The sequence below is a fragment of the Paroedura picta genome, chromosome 4, assembly GCF_049243985.1.
Source record: "Paroedura picta isolate Pp20150507F chromosome 4, Ppicta_v3.0, whole genome shotgun sequence".
Classification (NCBI taxonomy): Eukaryota; Metazoa; Chordata; class Lepidosauria; order Squamata; family Gekkonidae; genus Paroedura; species Paroedura picta.
Window position 1 is genome coordinate 26900884 of NC_135372.1, and position 23558 is coordinate 26924441.

The 23558-nt window shown below is 49.7% G+C and overlaps 1 protein-coding gene across 7 annotated transcripts in view; it reads left to right on the forward strand.

Annotated features, from left to right (window-relative positions):
- ATP8B3 (ATPase phospholipid transporting 8B3) overlaps positions 1-15325 on the forward strand; it is an 81552-nt gene extending 66227 nt beyond the window's left edge. For 5 of the 7 annotated variants that reach the window (XM_077332059.1, XM_077332057.1, XM_077332056.1 and 2 more), the window contains exons 22-28: positions 800-1070; positions 2102-2325; positions 4906-4989; positions 6596-6835; positions 8843-8981; positions 11459-11589; positions 14075-15325. In XM_077332059.1, coding sequence (XP_077188174.1) covers positions 800-1070; positions 2102-2325; positions 4906-4989; positions 6596-6835; positions 8843-8981; positions 11459-11589; positions 14075-14362 — 1377 coding nt within the window. In that variant the 3' untranslated portion in view covers positions 14363-15325. Of the gene's footprint in view, positions 1-799; positions 1071-2101; positions 2326-4905; positions 4990-6595; positions 6836-8842; positions 8982-11458; positions 11590-14074 lie in introns of those variants that run through there. The other 2 variants (XM_077332060.1, XR_013229959.1) reach the window with 2 other exon arrangements.
- Positions 15326-23558: the final 8233 nt, after the last annotated feature.

Consider the following 23558-nt stretch of genomic DNA (forward strand, 5'->3'; position numbering starts at 1 on the left):
TAACATGGTATTAGCACTTGCAGCAGTATCAAAAAGGCTGATTTTATACTGATTATTTTTTATTTTACTGTAATATTATGGACAATGTAAACTTATGCATGTATGTGTTCATTCATTCTATTTCTACACTGCCCCTCCCTTGATGTCTCAGGACAGTATACAGAACATGGCAACTGGAAAATGCATTATAGCATTTGTAACCATTTGAACCAGGAAATATATGTGATAGATCGCGAAGAACGGCCTGACAGATGAGGGGGCCATTTGGTCATTGTTGTTGCAGTTTCCAGGCAGTTGGGTCAAAATTGGGGACCTCATTGCTGGTCTTATCCAAAAGCCTGGCGGAAGAGCTCCGTTTTGCAGGCCCTATGAAACTATTTGAGTTTCGATAGGGCCTTAATCTCATTGGGGAGCTCATTCCATGAAGTTGGGGTTGCGGAGGAGAAGGCTCCTGGTATGGTTTTAAATGCTGTAAACCACGGGTAGTCAACCTGTGGTCCTCCAGATGTTCATGTACTACAATTCCCATGAGCAAATGCTGGCAGGGGCTCATGGGAATTGTAGTCCATGAACATCCGGAGGACCACAGGTTGGTTACCCCTGCTGTAAACCGCCTCGAGCCGACTATGCTGGAAAATGCAAGGGAGGGAGGAAAGAAAGAAGAAAGAACATTTCCACACAGCACATGAGACTGCATTCCATGGGGATGACTCCCAAGTCAGAGCAGGAAAACATCATTAGAGCCTCAGGATCCTAACCGATGATGCAAATCAGGACTGACACCTTGATTTCTTCACAGGACAAAATCCTTCATGCTTCAGGGGAAGAGCAGGAGAAGAGGAAGCAAAGTGCTTGGGAGTGGTTTCGCAGCTGCCGAGCGAAGGCAAAGAGGGACCCGCGGGACACAGTGGAAGAAGCCTTCGTGGAGCTAGCGGCAGCCTGCCAGGCAGTCATCTGTTGCCGAGTGACACCCAAGCAGAAGGCTCTCATTGTCCAGATGGTCAAGAGACACAAGAATGTCATTGCTCTGGCCATCGGAGACGGGGCCAACGACGTCAACATGATAAAAAGTGAGACTGGATCCCACCTAGGACTTGTCCCTTTACTTGCTGCCAAGTTGCTAAATTACTAAATAAAGCCTACACCCTTGGGTTCTTACTGGAGGTGACAAAAGGTAGCTCTAGGTCCCAACAGCAACTCTGTGGTTATGCCATAGAGTTTTTGGTGATTCCTAGTGTTACCTCCAGTGACTTCTGGGGTAGCTCTGGGAATTTATGGAAACTCTATGGCTTAACCATAGAGTTTCTGGCAATTCCTAGAGCTACTCTTTGCAGCTCCTAGGGGTTTTTTTTACCAGCAGTGACACAGCATTACATGCAGGACTTCAGTCCACTGTAGCCTCTTACACAACACTCCTGCTGGTTGCCAGGCTCCTTATCCCCCTATTCTTACTCTTTGGCTCTGGAGGAAAGGGGAAGTTAGTAAATTTATCATTTTGTAGAATACCTGTTCTGGTGAACCTGCTTAGAGTTGTATCTAACTGCTCCTTTGCATGGCTTTGTATCTTCATTCTTGTCCATTTTTATGCCTGGTGTCCCCAACTTACATTCCTCCCTTTCTTTACCATTTGAACCCCATTTGTAGATTAATTGCCTTACATACCAAACAGACTCAACAATAATATTGAGAAGTGCATTGATTTTAATGGGGAAAAACTGATGCAAAGAAGCTGAAAACAGACTGTCTCATAGATTCTGTTTGCAAAGGAAGGAGCAAAACACGATATGGGGAATTTCCAAATTGAACCACCAGGGACTGGCCAGTTGGGGGGGGCTTATCTCTAAACGTAGTGAGGTTTCGACATTGCTCTTCATGCTCAAAAGAAGGAAGTAGACATGCTGACTATGCCTATTTCCTTCCTTGAATCTTCGGCTGATGGGTCTTGCATTCTTGATTCGATCCCCTTCATGCTCACCTGCCTTCCAGCCTGCGATGAATAGTGGGATTTCATAATCCTCTTGCTAACGAAAAACAGGTTGCGGAGTCTCTTGGGTCATGAATCCCAGGCCCCACCCAACTGATCCTCTCTCTTTCTCTTCAGCCGCCGACATCGGGGTGGGGATCAGTGGACAAGAAGGCATGCAGGCGGTCCAATGCAGCGACTATGCCCTGGCCCAGTTCCGTTACCTGCAGCAGCTCCTCTTTGTCCACGGCCGCTGGTCTTACCTGCGGATTTGCAAGTTCCTCCGCTACTTCTTCTACAAGACGTTTGCGGGCATGATGGTGCAGATCTGGTTTGCTTTCTATACCGGCTTCACTGCCCAGGTGACTTGAAAAAAAGGTTGACAACGTAGGTCAAATTTAGAGGCCAGGGGGCACCTTTAAGACCAACCAAGTTTAGTTCAAGGGATTAGTTTTCGTGTGCAAACACACTTCCTCGGAGGCAATCTCATAGGATGGAAGGAATTCTGGGGATTAAGATTGGGCTACCCTCTCCGCTGAGGGTTTGGACCAGTGCTGGATTGGCCTGACTTGACAGGTCCCCAGTGTAAAAGGTAAAGGTAAAGGTATCCCCTGTGCAAGCACCGGGTCATATCTGACCCTTGGGGTGACGCCCTCCAGCGTTTTCATGGCAGACTCAATACGGGGTGGTTTGCCAGTGCCTTCCCCAGTCATGACCGTTTACCCCCCAGCAAGCTGGGTACTCATTTTACCAACCTGGGAAGGATGGAAGGCTGAGTCAACCTTGAGCCAGCTGCTGGGATCAAACTCCCAGCCTCATGGGCAGAGCTTCAGATAGCATGTTGCTTCCTTACCACTCTGCGCCACAAGAGGCTCTTGGTCCCCAGTGACAACATCCCAATGTCCATCGGCCGTCTTTGGTCCACCCACTGGGCTTGAATGGGATTTAAACTAAATTGTATTTCGCCATAGATTGGGTTGAGTTTGAAGATGTTTAAATGGGGTTTTAATGGGGGTTTTATTGTTATTGTATGGATTGTAAACCGCAGCGAGCCCGCTTGGGGAGGGGCGTTTAAAATCCAATTTTAAATAAATAATAAATAAATAAGTAATCAGTTCAAACATATAGGCAGAGTGTGAGAGTAAATGCGCATACAGCATGATGAAAATGGTTAGCAGATTCCAAAGATGAATATGAAAAAAACAGCAATTTGGATTTGTTTGCATTCACTTGAGATTGAATTGCAGGGGAAACATTCTGGGTACAATAAAGATGTCCACATTAAGAGAATAATGGGCAAATAGATAATCAGTGGCTGACAGCAGTTAGCTGAGACCTTGCCCTTCTGCCCCCTGCCTGTCCAGTTGAAGAGGGATGTAGACAAACTGGAGCGTGTCCAGAGGAGGGCAACAAAGATGGTGAGGGGTTTGGAGACCAAGTCGTATGAGGAAAGGTTGAGGGAGCTTAGTCTGTTTAGCGTGGAGAGGAAACGACTGAGAGGGGATCTGATAACCATCTTCAAGTGTTTAAAAGGCTGCCATATAGAAGATGGAGCAGAGTTGTTCTCTCTTGCCCCAGAGGGACGGACCAGAACCAATGGGATGAAATTAATGCAAAGGAAATTCCATCTAAACATCTGGAAGAAGTTCCTGACAGAGCGGTTTCTCAGTGGAACAGGCTTCCTCGGGAGGTGGTGGGTTCTTCATCTTGGGAATTTTTTTAACAGAGGCTAGATAGACATCTGATGGAGAGGCTGATTCTGTGAAGGCTCAAGGGGGTGGCAGGTTACAGTGGATGAGCGATAGGGTTGTGAGTGTCCTGCATAGTGCAGGGGGTTGGACTAGATGACCCACAAGGTCCCTTCCAACTCTATGATTCTATGATTCTATGTCCTCTCAAGCATGGAAGCATAGCATCCTGGGGCATCATCTTCTTTGAAGTAGAGTTTTTGGCTGCCTCTGTTCTAAATTTGTTCTGCTGCTTCTGACCGACACGGCTAGCCACTTGAATCAATCTACAATGTAGGCCTTTTGATTTTGCCATTCTGCTCTGAGCAGGTAGAGCTTAGTGTTTATTTATATTGATTTATTTTAAGAGTTTTATGCTGACCTTCCTTGGGGGCTCGGGGCGGTTCACAACATGTCGTTACAATAAAAAAAATCTGCTAAATATTCAGATGATTTTAAACCAGTTTGCACACAAGAGCTCCCTGTCTTCTCCCTTCTGCTCAAGGCTTCTAAACTGGCACTTGGCTGAGGCTGCTCTTCCCCTCCTCTGCCTCATCACCAGCCTCCACGGACTGACTCCTGACAGCCGATTCATCCATTTGGCACATGCATCATGCGCTATGGGCCCTGTCCTTACAGGGCCCCCATGCAGTCCCTTCTTCCCACCCACCCCCAGTGGATCAGGGCCATCACTTCTCTCCTCCCAAGGAAGGTGGCTGCATTGCACAGGTGTGGCCCTAAGAAGGCGGAGCCAAGAGGCCCAGTGGGAGCCAAGATCAGGCCTGGACACACGATCTCTCTGTGCTGCAGTGGGGGGGGGGGATGAGAAGAAGCCTGCTTTGTCCTCCTCCATCTGAGCCAGGTCCCTTTCTTGCCTGCTGCTGCCTCACCACTGCTCCTTCCTCCGTGCCTGGGGTTCATATTGCCTCCAGCGGCTTCCCCTCCCACACGGCACCACAAAGGAGGTGGCAGCAGGTTCACTCCTTTCAACACACTCTTGGCAAGGACATCTTTGAAAAGTGAGCTTGGGGGACGGAGCTCTTTAAGGACGTTCAGAGCGACACCCCTCTCCAATGTGTGTGGAGGGGGTCCCTCTGCTCCCACTCTGGCCGGTCCTGCTGCAGTTGTGCTCTTCTTCTAGGGCCCCGAAATTCTTCTAGGGCCCCGTGAATCTCTGTTCTCAGTTGCCTCCCTCTGTTCTCTCTTTCCTTGCAGCCTCTGCTCGAAGGCTGGTTCCTGGCTCTTTATAACGTCTTCTACACTTCTTACCCAGTGCTCTGTATGGGGATGTTTGAACAGGTAAGGCAGGACTGGTCCCCAACATTCAGCAGCTGGAAATATGGACACCAGAGGGGGGGGTAGGGTTTGATGACATCCCAGATCTCCCTCCACCAAACCCTCGGTCCTTGTTTCAGGAGATTGTGTCTGGCCTGCAGCAGGCTGAGGAGACAACATGGTGTTAGTAAGGAGGGTGTTGACCTAATGTTGACAATAGTCCCATTGTATACGGCACTGGTCAGACCACACCTGGAGTACTGTGTGCAGTTCTGGAGGCCTCACTTCAAGAAGGACGTCGATAAAATTGAAAGGGTACAGAGGAGAGTGATGAGGATGATCTGGGGCCAGGGGACCAAGCCCTGTGAAGATAGGTTGAGGGACTTGGGAATATTCAGCCTGGAGAAAAGGAGGTTGAAAGGGGACATGATAGCCCTCTTTAAGTATTTGAAAGGTTGTCACTTGGAGGAGGGCAGGATGCTGTTTCTGCTGGCTGCAGAGGAGAGGACACGCAGTAATGGGTTTAAACTTCAAGTACAACGATATAGGCTAGATATCAGGAAAAAGTTTTTCACAGTCAGAGTAGTTCAGCAGTGGAATAGGCTGCCTAAGGAGGTGGTGAGCTCCCCCTCACTGGCAGTCTTCAAGCAAAGGTTGGATACACACTTTTCTTGGATGCTTTAGGATGCTTAGGGCTAATCCTGCGTTGAGCAGGGGGTTGGACTAGATGGCCTGTATGGCCCCTTCCAACTCTATGATTCTATGATTCTATGATTCTATGACCTGACGGCAGGAGGGGGGTTCAAATCCCTTCACAGCTGTAACGTTCCCTGGGTGACCTTGGGCCTGTTTCTCTCTGAGCCTAAGCTGCCTCGCAGGGGTGTTGTGAGGAGAACAATTGATGCCACTCTGGGCTCTTAGCGGCCAGGCAGGATAAAAATTAGATGGGCAGGTGGGACCCTTTTGAGAGGAGGCAGAAATTCTCACGGGAAGGTGGAGCTCCCCATTTCCTACATGCTGAACTTAAATTACCCCGCAGGGGTGTCGAGAGGATAACGATTTATGCCCCTCTGGGCTTCTCAGAGAGCAAGAGGAATAAAATGGGAAAGATGGACGAATCCTTGTGGCATGGGGAAAACTTTTCTTAGTCAGTTAAGAAATGACCAAGGGCAAACTGCATGTGACACCTAATTTTCAAAAATGCATCTCAGGGGAGGCATTTTCGACTGAAGAAACGATACAGTGGAGAAGAGGGGAACGTCCTTCCCTCGGTCAGCCCCCTCCGGAGAGGCCTTTAGGACCAAATCACATTCATTTATTTCCGAGCCACCCCTCTTCCTAGCGGTCTCAGGGCGGCTTACAGCAAATAGGATAAAATCCCAATTGTTAAAAGGCGTAAAACGTAATCACTATAAAATATACTGATCACACGCTCTGTCCTATGATCATTCTCCTCCAGGCCTGAATCAGAGTAGTTGGCAGCTACCAAAAGACAGGGAACAATTGAGACGATGACTTTGCCTTACTCCCCTTGGCCTGCAGGGGGCAGCAACACTAGGGAGGCAGGGCTTGGACCCTCCCTCCTGGCCGTTGCCTGAGCATCTCTTCCTTTGTCTCCCGCTGCCCTTAGGATGTGAGTGCCAAGAAAAGCCTAAAGTTCCCAGAACTCTACAAGGCAGGTCAGAAAGACCTGCTCTTCAACTTCCGGACCTTCTGCCTTGCCTTCATCCAGGGCTCTTTTGTCTCCCTGGCCAGCTTCTACATCGCACTCTGGGCCTGTGAAGACAAAGCCGGCACCAGGATCATTGGGGATTATCAATCGTTTGCTATGATAATAGCAACCTCAGCAATATTGACCGTCACGGTGGAGGTAAATCTCGGGAAAGGGTAAAGCCTGGGAATAATGCCATCTTGGGAAGGTCATCAGCAAGGTAAATCTTGGGAAGAATGCCATTGACCCTGGCGTACAAAGTGCCCACTTGCAGCAGGTGAACTCCTGCCCCCACCCTAAATTGCCCCTGCTCAATAAATTGAGAGGCAGGGAAAATAAATGGGGTGAGGGGGGAGAGGATGACGTTGCAGACCCTGAGATGTCGCAGTGTCTGTGAAGCTCTAGGAATTCCCCCCAAACTCTATGATCTTTACCATAGAGATTGGGGAAATACCTAGAGTGTCATGCATGCTGTGACATTATTTCTGGCTCAACAACTGGAAATGATATCACAGTATCCATGATGCCGTTCCTATCCCGGCACAGGAGAGCCACTGTCTATCTGAGTAGATAATACTGGCCTTCAGGGAAGGCAGCTTCATGTGTCCAAGAAAGACCCTGGAGAGCCACAGTCAGTTGGGTGTGCAATGTAGCCCAGTAAAACTTGAAAAAACCCTGAATCAATGCTGATTCTGGGTTTTTCCCAAATGTTTAGCCAAACGGTGCTGGTTTCATTGGGAACCTGAATCACAAAAACTGAATCTATTCAGCCTTTGATTCGGGTGTGTGAATCACTCCCGGAAATAGCTAATCTGCAGAGAGATCTCCACGCGGCCCTAGCTGATCCTGGGAAGACAAGCCTCTCCAAGGATCAACTGTTTGGATCAACTGCTCTGGAGACATTTAAAGGGACCATGGCCCCTTGGAACGCCTTGGGCCTCAGTGTCTTGAAATGCCTCAGAACCAAAAGATTCGGCTTTGCCAAATCTAGCCGAACCTGAATCCCGGTACCAAAACTGAGACTGGGGAGATCTGGAATATGCCAAATCAGATTAGAGTCAATTCAATCCAAACATGAAACATGCGTGTGTGTTTTTTTTTGTTTTTTGCACATCTGGAATAGGAAATATTGAGCTAAGTGGATCCATTGCCCACCCTTGTGATCACAATCACACACTAGTGATTGTGTGCCAGTCTGAAGCCTCATTTGAGAGAGGGAGCAGGTCTCAGTGGTGACACGTCAGTAGGGTTGCCAGATCCCCCAGTGGAGTAAGGGATCCCCTACTGCCAGGCCCTACAGCTGCTCTACTGATCAACCAGCTGTTGGGGGGAACTTACTTCCCCTCCAAAGAGGGAGGGCCAGCCAATGTGGAGCAACATATCTACATCACTGCCTGAAGGGCCCTTGGGGTGACACTTTGGGCAAATCTCTATGGTAGGGACATAGGAACATTAGTAACGTGGGGTAGGGGGGAAATACCGCTCTTGTTTTTAACTATGGTCAGAAGCTCATTCTACCATAGAGTCCTGCCCAAATACCAGAGGGTCGTCTCCCCACCCAATGTCACTGATATCCTTGCATCACTTACGGATGATGTACAAATGTCACATTTTTTTGTCAGGCTTCTTGCCTTTTTGAGGAGGCGGATTTCCTCTAGTTTCTTAAACTCTCAAGTGGGGGGAAAGGCGCTTAACCTGGTGATCCCCAGGCACCATCTGGGAACTGGCAACCTTGGCTGTAGAGTGCTAGAGATGTCCCCGAATTGCGACAGAACTCCAGACCCCAGAGATCAGTTCCCCTGGAGAAAAGGGCTGCTTTTCAGAGTGGGCTGCATGGCATTATATTCCAACCCTCCCCCTTCTCTGAACCATGCCCTTTCCAGGCTTTACCTCCTACACATCCTACAAGCAGGATTGCATCTGTCACTGGTTTTTCGGGGCGTTACTGCCTCCAAACATAGATGTTCCACTCAGTCACTGTGGCTGGTAGCCATCGATGGACCCTTGAGAGGCAACCTCTGCCCCCAGCTGACCAGCAGAGCGCAAGAGGCTTATGCTGTACCTGATGAAAGACGCCCCAAGGAAAGCAGGCAGGTCTCGGGTGCGGGTGGTGTGCCAAGTCATTCTTCAATGCGCTTCTTCTCTTCTTCCCGTCTCCCTGGGCAGATCATTCTGGAAGTCAAATTCTGGACCATCTACTCCATCCTGGCTGTCCTCCTCAGCTTAATTCTCTACTGCCTTTTCTCCTACGCCACCCAGAGCTTCCATGCATACAGGACGGCCCCCACAGTGTTCCAGTTCCCCGGTAAGAAGCCTTCTCATTGGAAGTTCTTCTTGCCTTTCCCCTCTGCGTTTTGCAGGCCCTGTGGGATTTCCAGACTTCCGTCAGGGCCATCAGCTCTTCATAGAATCATAGAGTTGGAAGGGACCTCTTGGGTCATCTAGTCCAACCCCCTGCACTATGCAGGACACTCACAACCCGATCGCTCATCCACTGTCACCTGCCACCCCCTTGAACCTTCACAGAATCAGCCTTTCCATCAGATGGCTATCCAGCCTCTGTTTTAAAATTCCCAAAGATGGAGAACCCACCACCTCCCGAGGAAGCCTGTTCCACTGAGGAACCGCTCTCTGTCAGGAACTTCTTCCGGATGTTTAGATGGAATTTCTTTTGAATTAATTTCATCCCATTGGTTCTGGTCCGTCCCTCCGGGGCAAGAGAGAACAATTCCGAGAGCTCATTCCACGAGGTCAGGACCAGGCTTGAAAAAGCCCTGGAATGGGTCAGGGACCGCCATTAAATTAGTTCCCGCAGAGTGAAGCACCCTGTGGGGGGCATAAGCAGGCAAGCGGTCCCTCAGATATGTGGATCCCAGACCATGGATGGCCTTAAAGGTCAATACCAAAACCTTGGACCTGATCCAGGTCGCAGCCAGCAACCCATGCAGCACAGGCTGGATTTGGGCCCTCCAAGATGTACCTGTCAGGACCCTAGCGGCTGTATTTGCACCGTCTGCAATTTCCAGGACAAGGGTAGGCCTGCGTATAACGAGTTACAGAAGTCCGGTCTGGAGGTGATGGTTGCATGGATCACTGTGTCCAAGTGTTCCGAGGACAGGTAGGGCGCAAGCAGCCACACCTGGTGAAGGTGGAAGAATGCCAAGCATGCTGCTCCTGTGACCTGGGCCTTCATAGATAAGGAGGAGTACAGGATCGATCCCAAGTCCCTGGCCGAAGAGGTGATATTAAGTTGCATTCTGGTCAAAGTGGGTAGGCACGCTTCCAGGCCTTCTCACGTGGATCTAAAAATCCGCAAAGTGGGCGCACCCAGGGAAGAAGTTTGCATTTCAACGACCCTGCTCTTTTCAGATAAATGTAAAAATGTAAAAAGTGTGTATTTAGAAGAAGAGTTGGTTCTTATATGGCGCTTTTTCTCCACCAGAAGGAGTCTCAAAGTGGCTTATGTTCGCCTTCCCTTTCCTCTCCCCACAACAGACACCCTGTGGGGTGGGTGAGGCTGAGAGAGCCCTGATATTACTGAAGAAGAAGAGTTGGTTCTTATATGCCGCTTTTCTCTATCCAAAGAAGTGGCTTACAATCTCCTTCCCTTTCCTCTCCCCACAACAGACACCTTGTGGGGTGGGTGAGGCTGAGAGAGCCCTGATATTGTTGCTCGGTCAGAACAGCTTTATCAGTGCTGTGGGGAGCCCAAGGTCACCCAGCTGGCTGCATGTGGGGGAGCGCAGATTCAAACCCAGCTCACCAGATTAGAAGTCCACACTCCTAACCACGACACCAAGCTGGCTCTCGTTTGCATGAGGTAATCTCCGCCTACTCCACCCAAAAGAACCATATTCTAAGAGGAGAATTTTAGGATTGGTGAGGTGTAAGCACATAGTGGAGAGCCGGCTTGGTGTAATGGTTAGGAGCATTGGCCTCTAAGCTGGAGATTGGGCTTTGATTCCCCACTCCTCCTCCACAGGCAGGTGTCAGACGTTGAAAGAACTCACAACTAGCTTCTTAATCATAAGAAAGCTTTATTGAGAAGTACTACAAACATCCAGACTGGCGAAGACAAATCTGAGGCTAAACAGATTTGCTTCTTCTTTTCAATACCTTTTCTCCCGCCCAAAACTTGAAAGTTCCCAAGGGAGGGGAGCAGGAGGGAGAAGACACAGGCAATTAAAAACAGCAGAACGTTCACATGGCCTTGGCCGGGTGATAGCAAAGCCGGCCCCAGCCGAGAAGCACAGATAAGAGTTACCCAAAACATATATTTCCCTCTAACAAGCATGAATATAGGACCTGAAACTGCCAGGCACCAAGCAATATAACTGTCATGGAAGCACCCAGGCTAATTTATGGCAGAGATCCTAATGATCCTGACAGCAGGCAGCTGGGTGATCTTGGGCCAGACACAGCTCTTTCAGAACTCTCTCAGCCCCACTGACCTCACAGGGTATCCCTTATGGGGAGAGGAAGGGAAGATGATTGTAAGCCACTTTGAGACTCTTCGGGCAGTGAAAATCGGGTATCAAGCCAACTCTTCTTCTTTAGGAAGGGTTGGAGGGAGGGGAGGGAAGTGCATGTGATGGAACAGTTGGTGGGGAGGGGGAATTGTGACCAAGAGAGTTGAGCAGGTGGGCATATTAAGAGGGGAAGTGGCGGGGCCAGCAAAGCAGGACGGGATTTCGTCCCACCTGAGTCCTTCAGGATCCCCTCCCCCATTTGTAGCCGCAGATTATGGGATCTAAACTACTACCACCTTCCGGTTTCATGCAGATGCCTCTAAGAATGCTCTTACAGACCCAACGGCTCTGCTTGTCATCTTGCTTTCGGTCACTGTCAACACCATCCCCTCCCTCACCATCCGCTTCCTGCACAGCATCACAGTCCCGAGAACCATGTTGGAGGTAAGTGTCGCTCCCTTGATGGCCACGGAGCGGCTGCTGGAGGGACCTGGGAGAAGGAGCCTTTGCCCTTTGGGAAAGTGGTCTGGAGCAGTGGTCCCCAACCTTTTTATCACCGGGGACCACTCAACGCTTGACAATTTTACTGAGGCCTGGTGGGGGGGGGGGGAGTAGTTTACTCCTCTACTCTCAGCCACTGCCCTAACGCTCTCTGATCGCTATGGTAATGTTTAAACATCCCTTCAAAATAAGATACAGACACGCCACAACAATGAACACAGGTAACATTTTGTTTTCATGGACGTTTTAACTCATGACAATGATAAATCAATGGGAACCCTGAACTTGTTTCTCTGCAACGAGATAGTCCCATGTGTGCCTGCTGGATCATGGATGAAGTAAAGGGCCGGGGGGGGGGGGACGTCCTTCGCGGCCTACCTCCAGTTAGTCAATGGACCACATGTGGTCCGCAGCCCACAGGTTGGGGATCGCTAGTCTGGAGGACAGGAGTAGTCAACCTGCTGGCAGGGGCTCATGGGAATTGTACTCCATGCACATCTGGAGGACCACAGGTTGACTACTCCTGGTCTGCAGGACAGGAGAAGCCTGGGAGGGTGTTGGTTGCAGCCAGCATTGCAAGGGAACGGCTAGTCAGAAGACTCTTCCTCGCTTGGTGAGGAGTAAGGATAAGGGTTAGAGTACAGTCTGAGTTCCAGTCTGGGAGACTGAATCAGAATCACGCAGAGCTGGAGGAAACCACAGAGGGCCATCCCAGTCCAGGCCTCCACATCTGGGGGACTTAAAAATCACTCATTCCTAACTGGTGCTCATCCAATCTCTTCCTCATAACTTGGAAGACAACAATGGAGATTCCACCACCTTTCGAGTGGATTCCATCTACCAACAGCTCTCACCATCAGAAGAAGAAGATAGCTGTATTTTTTTTCCAGTTATGGCCATGATAATCTGGAAGTTGAAAGGGTATGGGGGGACTCAGTAGAACAGCACCCAAGCTCAGAGAGCTTCCTGCCAACTCCCTTCCTTCAGTGGATGCCCCATAGTTGGCAAATGGGAGCTAGAGGGTCGATCAGCCTTTCTCAACTTTTGGATGTGGAACACATCTTCTGGAGCGCCTCATCAAACGGAAATGTAGACGGACGAGACATCCGTCATCCCGGCCATGAAGCCCGCCAGAAGATGGGGGGCCCAGCCAGCGGCTGCGCAGGCTATTGGGGCATGGGCAGCCATGGTGCGACTTGTGGGGGCTGAGGCAGCAGCTGCTCCAACCCCCGCCCAGGCTGAGGCAGTGAATGCACCAGCCTTGGGGGCTGAGGCATCCTCTGTGTGACTCGCGGGGGCCAAGGCAGCAGCTGACCCACCCCCAAGTCGTTCGCAGCGGCAGCTCTGCCTCCTGGGGCCTGGGCAGCTGCTGCGTCACCTGCGGGGGCCAAGGCAGTGGCAGAGGAGCAGGTAAGAAGGAGGGGGAGAAGGGAAGGGATTGAGTGTGTGCGCATACTCTCGCGTGTGTGGCCGGCAGTGATTGAGGCAGCAGGTAAGCAGGAGGGGGGAAGGGAGTGAGTGTGTCTGTGCACATGTGCGTGTGTTTGCTTGCTTGGAGGTAGTAGGTTGGGAAGCCGTTAGGTCAGGGGGGAAACAGGACAGGGTGGTCAGTGAATCTCTGTTTGTCTCTGTGTGAGTATTTGTGTGCGTGTTTGCTTGCTTGCTTGCTTGGAGGGAGGGAGGGAGGTTGGGAAGCCTTTAGGTAAGAGGGGAACCGGGAGGGAGGGAGGGAGGGAGGGAAGTGAGTCTCTGTGTTTGTGTGTTTGGAAGGGAGGGAGGGTGGCAGGGCAGCCATGACACAGTCGCTCCAGAGCAGGTATGTGTCCCACATACCAGTGGTCCCCAACCTTTTTGAGGCTGGGGACCGGCAGGGCAACTGCCCGCCTGTGCATGCTGTGCATGCGCGCCCGCGCCCGCGCCTGCAAATTGTGCATGTGCGGGCATGGCCCTGATTCCCTCTCCCCCCCTCCTGCAGTAAGAAGCTTCCCGGGCTGCATGCTTGCAGCCTGGGAAGTTTTTTACTGCGGTGGGGGCGGGGAGAGGGAGCCACGGCCTGCGGGTTGGGGACCACTGCTCTAAGAGTCAGACTGTCCTGTTTTACTTTGGAGAAGCCCCTGAGTCCGTCTTCAGGCTTCGAGAAACCCCAGAAGTGGCACGGTCATGCAGAATATGGTTGGGAAGTATATCTGTGTACATGCTTCACATTCCCATGTGTTCCAGGCCCATCCTTGGCCATTTGGGGAGGGGAGGCTCCATCTGGTGCTGAGCCAAAAGTATGTGTGTGAACAATTTCTTTGTAATGAATGATTGATACCTTTTAATTTGGTCATAGCTCCTCCAGGCAATAAGGCCCACGTGCCAGAGCAGAGCCACCCTACTTCCAAAGGGATCCACTGATACGCCTTCTCTTTTCCGTTGACCTTTGCAGATGGCTCAAGCCAGAGACCTGCAGACGAAGCCCAGTACGGTGGAGCTGACGTCTCACTTCCAGAGAAACTCCCACTGGCAACGCTCGAGTTACGCCTTCTCACACAAGGCAGGTTACGGCGACCTCATTTCCAAGGGCGCCAGCTTGCGCAGCAAGGGACCCCAAGTCCACGGCCAACTCAATGGCCTTCATCACACGCTGCTGCCCGGCAAAGATGGCTCCGTGGCCGGAGATGATGTCGCCTCCGGTCACAATGTTACTGCACAGCAGAATTTCCTGCCCTGTTGACCCAGCGAGGGGCAAAGGCCAGAGCTGTACTTATTTCAGTTGCACGTCAACAGTCCCAGATCATCAGACTGCCGGTCCTGGGGCCTGATATTGCACAACCCTTCTGCTCTGGAAGAGAGCACATACAGTCAGGCCATGAGTTCTGGGTTCAAATCCTGACTTTACTGAGAAACTGTCCTTTCCTGGCCTCGGCGCTTGCAGCCCTTGCCAGGAGCTCAGTGGCATCTTCCCACCGTAGTCATGAAACTGGGGAAAGCACAAGCAACTGTGAAAATTGCCCCCCTAGAGATGCATGAACAAGCCCCTCTTTGGGTTTCATTGCTCTTTCGGCCAGCGGTTTCGTTCCTCCGCTTTTCGCTGCCCGTATTCTCGACCCACAGGGGCCTCTCCTTCCGTCCGGATAGGCCAACTGTACTGTACTCACACAAGCACTGACTGTTATTTTAGGCGCATGCAGCTGTTTAATGAACACGATGAGGGAAAGTGCATTTGCTCAGGGAACAAAACACGAGCAAAAATTAAAATCCTGGGGTTGGTTTGCACAAGGGGGGGGGGGAAGCGGAACAGAAACAGGTTGGGGTAGCAAAGTGAAGATATTCAGAATGCGACTGCATCTTCTCATGCCTATCAGTGTTTTCAAAGTGCAATTTAATGAGAATGTCTGTGCTACCTGTTGTATGTACACCTCAGTGGTTCGTTTTTTTAAAAAAGAGGCCTGAATCTCCTGGTCCCGAATGCCAGCTGTGGTAGAGAGAAAAACCATCTATGTTCTGAGACTAGTGACTTGGTCTGTTTCCGCCACAAGTGCTGTCCAAGAAAATAACCTCGGTGCCAGGGGCCTCACACCTGCCCTCCCCTCTCCATTTCCTGCTCCAAGTAAGTTTTTTTTTAAGTGGCACGGTCCGCATTGCAGCACGAGTGCAAATTTGCATTGTTAAAGGTAAAATAAAATCTTCTACAAACTGTCCTTGGTCTTTTTGGGATCAGGCAGGCAAAACAAAGCCCCGTTTCTGTTTTCTGAAGGTGGGGAATGAGCTAGGAAAGGCACATGAAAGTTTATACCCGGAATAAAGCACTGTTGTACTTAAAGGTGCCACTGGACCCAAACTTTCTTTTAGGTTATACAGATCATCCATAAGCGTTCAGAGTCTTCTCTGAAATTGGAACACTCAACCCAGATGCATTACCAGGAAAATCCACTAGATGGTGCCAGAACCACATAATGGTGAAAACGGTTAGCTGCGATGGCATGAACAGCTGCCCTCTGCTGGATAGATGCAGTACTGCTAAAGCAATTTTGTTTCTCTTCCCATTTTAGCTTGCCTGAATCGCCCCAAAATGTCTAGCTTTGTTAATTTTTCTAAAAAAATATAAGGAAGCATCCGAAATTGTCCCTGTCTGAATTTTTCTCTTGAACATTGAGTTCCAAATTATCTCCTCTGGTTTTGGAACTGGAACTGATGCATTAGGAAACACCCAATGATCTGCTTTCTAAAAATTTACAGATGAGATACGAAGGGCATTTTTCTTCTGCTCTCTGCATCACAGACTGTTCTGACCAGACCAAGAGACAGAGCTGAAAGAACTCCTGTTTTCAATGTTTTCAAAGGTGGCATCTCCATCCCCCCTCCCTTTTTCCATCCACTGCTGTCAAATTAAATGAACTCTGCAATTTCTGGGGGCCTCCATCACATAGAGGCGACAAAGTGCAGATTAGGGGCTTTTTAGTCACCCTTTCCCACCTCCCACCCCCTTTTGAAGCATCCGGCTTAATGAAGAGTTCTGTGGAACTTGAAAGCTTACTCATTCTTTTGTGACATGCCGGTTGGTCCCATAATGCTGTCAACAGAGAGTTGAAGTGAGGTGCAGAGAAGGGAAGGGAACACTATCTGTTTGGTGTGTTTGTGTGTGTGGTTGCCGACTCCAGGTTGAAAAAAAGTCCAGGAGATTTAGGTATACAGCTGGAGAGGTTGGAGTTTGGGAAGGAGAGTGTCCTAATTAGGATCCAATGCCTCCTGGCCCATAACCGGATTTTTTTTATTGGGGAGAGTGGCAAACGAATACAGTGGTGGTGAGCACAACGTTGTTTATTTTGATACATTCAAATGGGGATCCGTGTTGGTCTGAAGTAGCACTTTTAAGTCCAGTAGCACTTTTAAGACCAACAAAGATTTATTAAAGGCGTGAGCTTTCGAGTGCAAGCACTCTTCCTCAGATGGTCAGTTTATAGTCTGAGGAAGAGTGCTTGCACTCGAAAGCTCACGCCTTTTGTTAGTCTTAAAGGTGCTACTGGGCTTTGATTTTATTGTGCTCCTTTATTATGAATGAGCTATGATGTGCAAAGTCCCTACAAGGGATCATTCAGCAGAGAAGGTTCAATGATAATCTGTTTTGTTGAAAATCGGACGTCTCCTTCCTTTATTTCCACCTGATGAGCAAAGGTTTGTAAATGCATGAATGTATTTCCCCCATATTGTCCAACATTTCCTGGGTAGCAGCGTGCCAGACAGGAATCCCTCCCTACTGATGGGTGGCCATAAAAGTGTCTGCTTCTTCCTCTGAGCATGATACGAGGCTTTGCTAACTAAGATCTCAGAAGAAAGTGCGTTTTTTGGGGGATGGATAGTGCCCTTTGATTCACAATACCATTTTCCATCGAACTCCCCCCCCCCCACAAAAAAAGCCCCAAACTCTGTTCTGGGCTGATTCTGCACTTACTTTGTTTATTCCGTTGTGGATCCTGCTGAATTCAGATCGATTTGAACGTGAGTCTTCCTCTATCCCCCCCTTCCCCATTGAAACAGAAAGTGTTCTGCATGTGATTAGAGAAGTTCAGAAGGGGGGAGCCAAGCGCAGCAAGAGCCTCTTTCTTTTCTTGAAGGGGGGGGGAGGATTGGAGACAGCAAAGGAGGGGGAATAAATCCAAGAGGAAAATCTTTTCTGAAAGAAGGTAGGGCTTCTGGAGCTTCTGCCAAGAGAAGTTAGGGCTTCCCCTTTAATGGAAGCTTTGCAACCTGGGAATGAGGAAGCCTTTGAACTGATGCCCTGGCCAATCAGGGCTTTGCTACAAGGCTTGAGGCAGCAAGTTAGTTCAATAAAAGCAAAGAGTGCATCTTTACTCATGCCGATTTTTCAAATATCGAGGTTTATATCCACTCCAGGACATTGCGGGGGAAATGTAGGGTCACTCCAGACCAAGCATGCTTGTTGCAGAGGGAAAATTTAAATCACCCAAAATCAAAATCAAAATCACATTCAGTGTAGATGGCAGGGACTGAATCGACCCAGGATTGTAATAAAAGCTCCGTGCAGATTCAGCCCTGGTTTGGCTTTACATAAATTGATCTCAGGACTTAATGATAGTTATAGGCTGGAGAGTAATATGGCTGCCAACCTCCTGGGAGTGCCTGGAGACCTCCCAGAATTACAAGTAATCACCAGGTTAGAGAGATCCCTTCCCCTGGAGAAAGTGGCAATTTCAGAAGATAGATTCTATGGTATTATACTTGATTAATGCCCCTCCCTCACCTTACCCTGGCCCCACCCCCTAAATCTCCAGGAATTTCCCAAAAGAGAGTTGGTAACCCTTGTGAGTATGTGTGCACTCAGACTTCTCCTTCGTAGCTACAGCCCATCTGGCATGTAGGGGAAGGGGGGCTTTTTGGCTTCACACAGATGGGAAGAGAATCTGGGGAGGTTCCCCTCTACAGACACAGAAATGGACTCCCCCGTCCTTGCTAAGCCCAATTAAAGCAGAAGGTAAAATTCTCGCCAGCACCAGTTCATTACCACCATTCAACAGTGATTTTAAAATGCTGTTCAAGGGCCAAAACACCTGAATGGGCATCAGCACACACTGTACAATGGTCGCAAGTTTGCTTGTGAAAGTTGGAACAGAGGCTGCTGCCGCCACCTCTCCTCTGATTCCAACCACCTTTGAACACTCCCCACCTGGTCTAAATAGAGCCACCAAAAAGCTACTTTTATGTGCTAAAGTGCTGTTGGTCAGAGGAATCCACTTTCACAGGCTAGCAAGGTGAGGCAGGAAAAGGACTATGTCACATGCTGAAGAGCACAGACCGATCAACTCTTTTTTGCAGAAAGCAAAATGCAAAGCGAAAGCCTGGGAAGGAGACACGAATAGACTATGTCCCTCATCGGCAACGCCTGGAAGAGAAACAGGAGGAGGGAAAGACATTCCCTCATTAGCAAAACCTGGGAGGGAGGAGGGAAGGATAATCTCTCCCTCACTGGCAAAGCCTGGGAGGAAGGGAAGAAGGATAATCTCTCATTGGTAAAGCCTGGGAGGAAGGCAAGAGAAAGGAAGGAAACGCCATCTCTCATTGGCAGACTTGTGACAGATTTCACAACCTCTGCTGTTGACTGGAGGGGCATGACAAATGATTGGCGGGGACATGCCCCTTTATGCCTCAAGCCCCCCCCCCTCCCCAAAGCAGTAATTTCCTCCCAGGGAATGAATCTTTGCAGTTTGGCGACCTATTGTAATCTACGGCCTAACTGCAGGCTGACAGTGCTGTTCTGATGCATTGTGACATCCATTCAGTGTTGGTTTCTGTTTGCAGATATCTTCATTTTGTTTGTTTGTTTGTGTGTGTGTGTGTGATGTTCTTCCTACATTTTCCCAATAAAGCCATTTCAGTGGCTTTGAAAATCCCAAATGGTTTGGGGCTCTTCATGTAGCCCTGCAGAAAGAAAGGGAGGGAAGTGGGGGAGAGATAGAATAATAGAATTGAAAGATGCCATCTAGTCCAACCCTGGTTCAAGGCAGGAACAGGCTAAAGCATCCCTTACAAGTGTTTATCCAGCTGCTGCTTGAAGACTGTCAGTGAGTTTGAGCTCACCACCTCCTTAGGCAGCCTATTCCACTGCTGAATTACACGGACTGTGAATTTTACCCCCTGATATCAAGCTGCTACTGTTCTACACATAGTTTAAACCCATTACTGCAGGTCCTCTCCTCTGCTGCCCACAGGAAACTTTCTCTACCCTCCTCTAAGTGACAACCTATCAGATACTTAAACACAGCAATGATATCCCCTCTTGACCTCCCCTTCTCCAGGTGAATCATTACCAAGTCCTTCAGCCTCTTCCTCACAGCGTTTGGTCCCAAGGCCTCAGATCATCCTCATCGCTCTCCTCTCAACCTTCTCAATTCAAATAAGAAATATGTTTCGAATTGCTATTTAGGGGATAATTGTGTTTTCAACATTGCAGGGTTGCTGTCTTTCAGAAGAGCCCCTGCTGCAGCAGTTTGACTGCACCAAGCATATTAAGCTGGAGGAGTGGAATTGAATGACAAAAAAATAATTTATTGAAGAAACCGAAAGCAATAGGAGCATACAACACAGTCATGGAACAGTCGATAATGACATGAACAAATAGAATTCCCCCACCCCTTTTCAAAAGATCCGTTCAGTGGATGCTGTGGGGTGCCAGGACCCCTACTCCAAAGGAGACAGACCATTTTCGGGTTTCCTTCCCCCCCTCCCCTTTTTTTTCTTTTTGGATAAAGTGCCCAACACATAAGAATTCGTCTTCCAAAACAGCTATGAAGTCAACTGACATTTTCAAAAGAAGTAAAATGCAGAATTGCAAAGACGCAGAAGGAGATTTGCTGCCAGGTGTTAACAATAACATTATTTTACATATATTTCTCCCATTTCTTACATACATATGTGTAAGAAATGGGAGAAATGAGATCAGAGCTTAAAATCTGTACTGGGGGAGAAAAGCTGGGGAGAAATCTAATATTCGGAATTCTAAACATGGTCATCACATTGCTATACCCAGCATATCCCGTCCCTCAGTTTTAAAAAAAAATCCTGAATTGGGAAGCCCAAATTTGAATATACGCACATCAATGGGAGAAACCCCCTACCGTGTCCGTGACCAACCTTGCAGTGTGATGGCCAGAATCCATTTGTCCCTCCCAAATGGTTTCCCTGCTCCCAGATAAAAATAGGCCTGGAAAATTCCATTCCCTCCCCCTAAATTTTGTCATTTCTAAACAGGGACTATTGATTGGCTTGCAAAAACAGCTGAAAATGGATCTCCAGGTGAAGGATTCCACCCTCCAAAAATCTGCAGTTGAATGGATCTGCTGCTATTGCTAAACATTCTGCTCCGTTTTACACCCTCTAGTAGCCGATTTGATATGACACCACATTATGCCCAACATATCTCCATTCTGATTTAAACTGTAGGGTTTTATGCCAGACATCACCTCACGTAATATTGGATCAACCACTAGAGGGAGCAAAACATGTGTGGAACAGTAACCTCCCCCTACTCCCCAAAAGAAACTTGCAAGTTTAGAAAATGACAGACTGGGAAAACTGTTGTGTGGCACTGTGTGCTCAGAAGCATCCCCTGAACTACCCCTCCCTCTTTGTAGTCCTTGGGGATTGATTTCCCCCTTACTCCTCTTCCTATTTCCATCCCCAGAGAACCATTTTGCTAACTGGTTCATTCATTGATTTCTGCTCTTTGGCTTGTGCCTCTCACCCCCGAAAGCACAAAGAGACTCAAGGCAGAGCAGGCGATGACTGAAAGCACAAGTCTGGTGCCGAAAAGGGCAGCCCAGAGATTTCCCCTCCTCTCGTCGCAATGTGAAGTTATGGGAACCAGTTGGCCGATCTCATAAAGTCAGGTATTCCTCCTCTCCACTTCTGGGACGCAGGAAGAGGGATGGATAAACACAAAGTCAAGTTGCAGATGGTGACCAGGATTAGGACCACATCAACACTTCCAAATTGTGGTCCTAATTGGAACTCATTCTGCTACTGCGACTAGTGGGATGGAGTGTCCGAACTCATGGCTTGCACCTCTGATTGGCTGTGGGTCCCCTTAAAGGAGGGGGAAGGGCAGGATCTGGAGGCAGGTCCTCTGGAGAAGAGACTGCCATGCCCTCCTCTTGAACAAGCTGTGCATCACAGGTCTATCATCGTCTCACCAGCACAACCAGACTGTCCATCTTTTCGGGCAGCCTGTCTGTGTGCAGCTGGCTGAGTATCTGATCCCAAGATTATGCAATGAAGCCTCATCTCCAAGAGCAAGCATTGGGACCTGGGATGGTGTAAGACACCCCCCCCCTCCCCTGGAAGAATCATGCATGTGCGAATCAGTTATTGGATATTCATTTCTAATTTAGATTCGAAAGTCCTTGTAACTGAGGCACCTCCCTTCTTCCCTGCCCTTATCTTTCTCCTGTCAGACTCAGGATTACATCGGTCTACCTCTCTTCCATTTTATCCTCATAACAACCCTGCAAAGGAGCTTAGCTGGAAAGTAGGTGGATAGCCCAAGGTCACCCGGCCAGCGTCCGTGGCAGAGTCGGGATTTGAACCTGGGTCTCCCAGGGATTAGTCCAATACTCTCACCACACTGGCTCTCCTGGGTGGAAAACTGTTGCCTTGCTTACACTAATTCCTTATTGACCTTTCAGGCCCTACTCAGTCCTGCGTATCTGAGGGACCGTCTCTCCCCATTTTCCCACAGAGAGCACTCCGCTCGTCAAGTGCTGATTTGTTGGTCATCCCTGGCCCCAGAGATACCCGCCTGGGCTCTACGAGGGCCTTTTTGGTCCTGGCTCCAGCCTGGCAGAATGAGTTGCCGCCCAAGATCAGGGCCATGGCAGAGCTATCACAGTTCCACAGAGCCTGTAAGTAGGCACACTTCTTCCATGTCTATGGTTGAGGCCAGGGTGGTATAACACCATATGAGCCTCCTTCTTCTCCGATCTGTTTCCCTCCTAGCTTTCGGCTGCTGGCCTAGACTACCAACCCAGCAGGCCAGATGGAAGATGGCGGGGGAAGCGGGGGGGGGGGGCTTTGTGAGTTGCTGATGGCTAATGGGTAATGTTAGCACTTTATGCTGCTTTAATTGTTTTATGGATTGTTTTTATCCTACTGCCATGAACTGCCCCGAGTCCGTTCATAGAGAGGGGTGGTATACAAGCAGAATCATAATAATTAATAATAACAATAATGAGCATGGATAGCTGCCATGTGCTGAGCCCACGACGATGTTTTCCGCACTCCATTAAAATGATGTCATTTTTGTCTCCCCTCCCTTCTCAGCTTTACCTTCTGCCCTTTTATTCTCACAATAGCCCAGCGATATTGGTTAGGCCAGTGGTCCCCAACCTGCGGGCCGCGGCCCGGCGCCGGGCCGCGGCTCCCTCTCCCCGCCCCCCCCTCAGTAAAAAACTTCCCTGGCCGCAAGCTTGCGGCCCGGGAAGCTACTTACTGCGGGAGGGCGGGCAGGGAATCAGGGCCGGGCCGCGCCCGTGCAGGCCGCGCCCGCTCGGCCCGATCCGCGGGCGCGGCCCGCGGGTGCGGCCCGATCCGTGGGTGCGGCCGGCGGGCGCGGCCGGGCGCGGGTGCGGCTCGCGGGTGCGGCCCGATCCGCGGGCGCGGCTGGGCGCGGCTCGCGGGCACGGCCCGATCCGCGGGTGCGGCCCGCAGGCGCGGCCGGGCGCGGCTCGCGGGCGCGGCCCGAAGCATGGGCGTGGCCCGCGCGGGCGCGGTCCCTGCGGGCGCGACCCAATGCCCTGCCGGTCCCCAGCCTAATAAAGGTTGGGGACCACTGGGTTAGGCCAAAAAAGGTTCAACTATCACCCAATGCATTTCATAACAAGCAAGATTTGAGGCTTCTAGTCTGGCTTTCTAACCCAGGATTTCTCAACCAGGGTTCCATGAAACCCTGGAGTTTCTTAATGGCCCTGAAAGGGTTTCCTGGGAGTTCATTTTTTAAGATGGGAGTTGATTTTTAATATATATTTTTAAAAAGTGGGAGTTCATTTTTTAATATTTTTTTAATTGTTAAACATTATTGGGTGATGTGACCATATATGGTCATGTTGACCTGCCCCCCCCTCCAAATGACCAATGATGGGCCTGGAAGGGGTGGGAAGGGGAGGGGCCACACGTGGGCGTGTCCACAGCTCTGCTTCCCAGCCATATTCTGCCCGATCGCGCCACTTCTGGAAGCCTGAAGAATCTTTTTTTTTGGGGGGGGGGAGGTTCTCAATGTTTAAAAAGTTGAGAAAGGCTGCTTTATCTGCTACACCACCTGGCAGGGCATAGAACAGGGGTAGTCAAACTGTGGCCCTCCAGATGTCCATGGACTACAATTCCCAGAAGCCCCTGCCAGCATTCGCTGGCAGGGGCTTCTG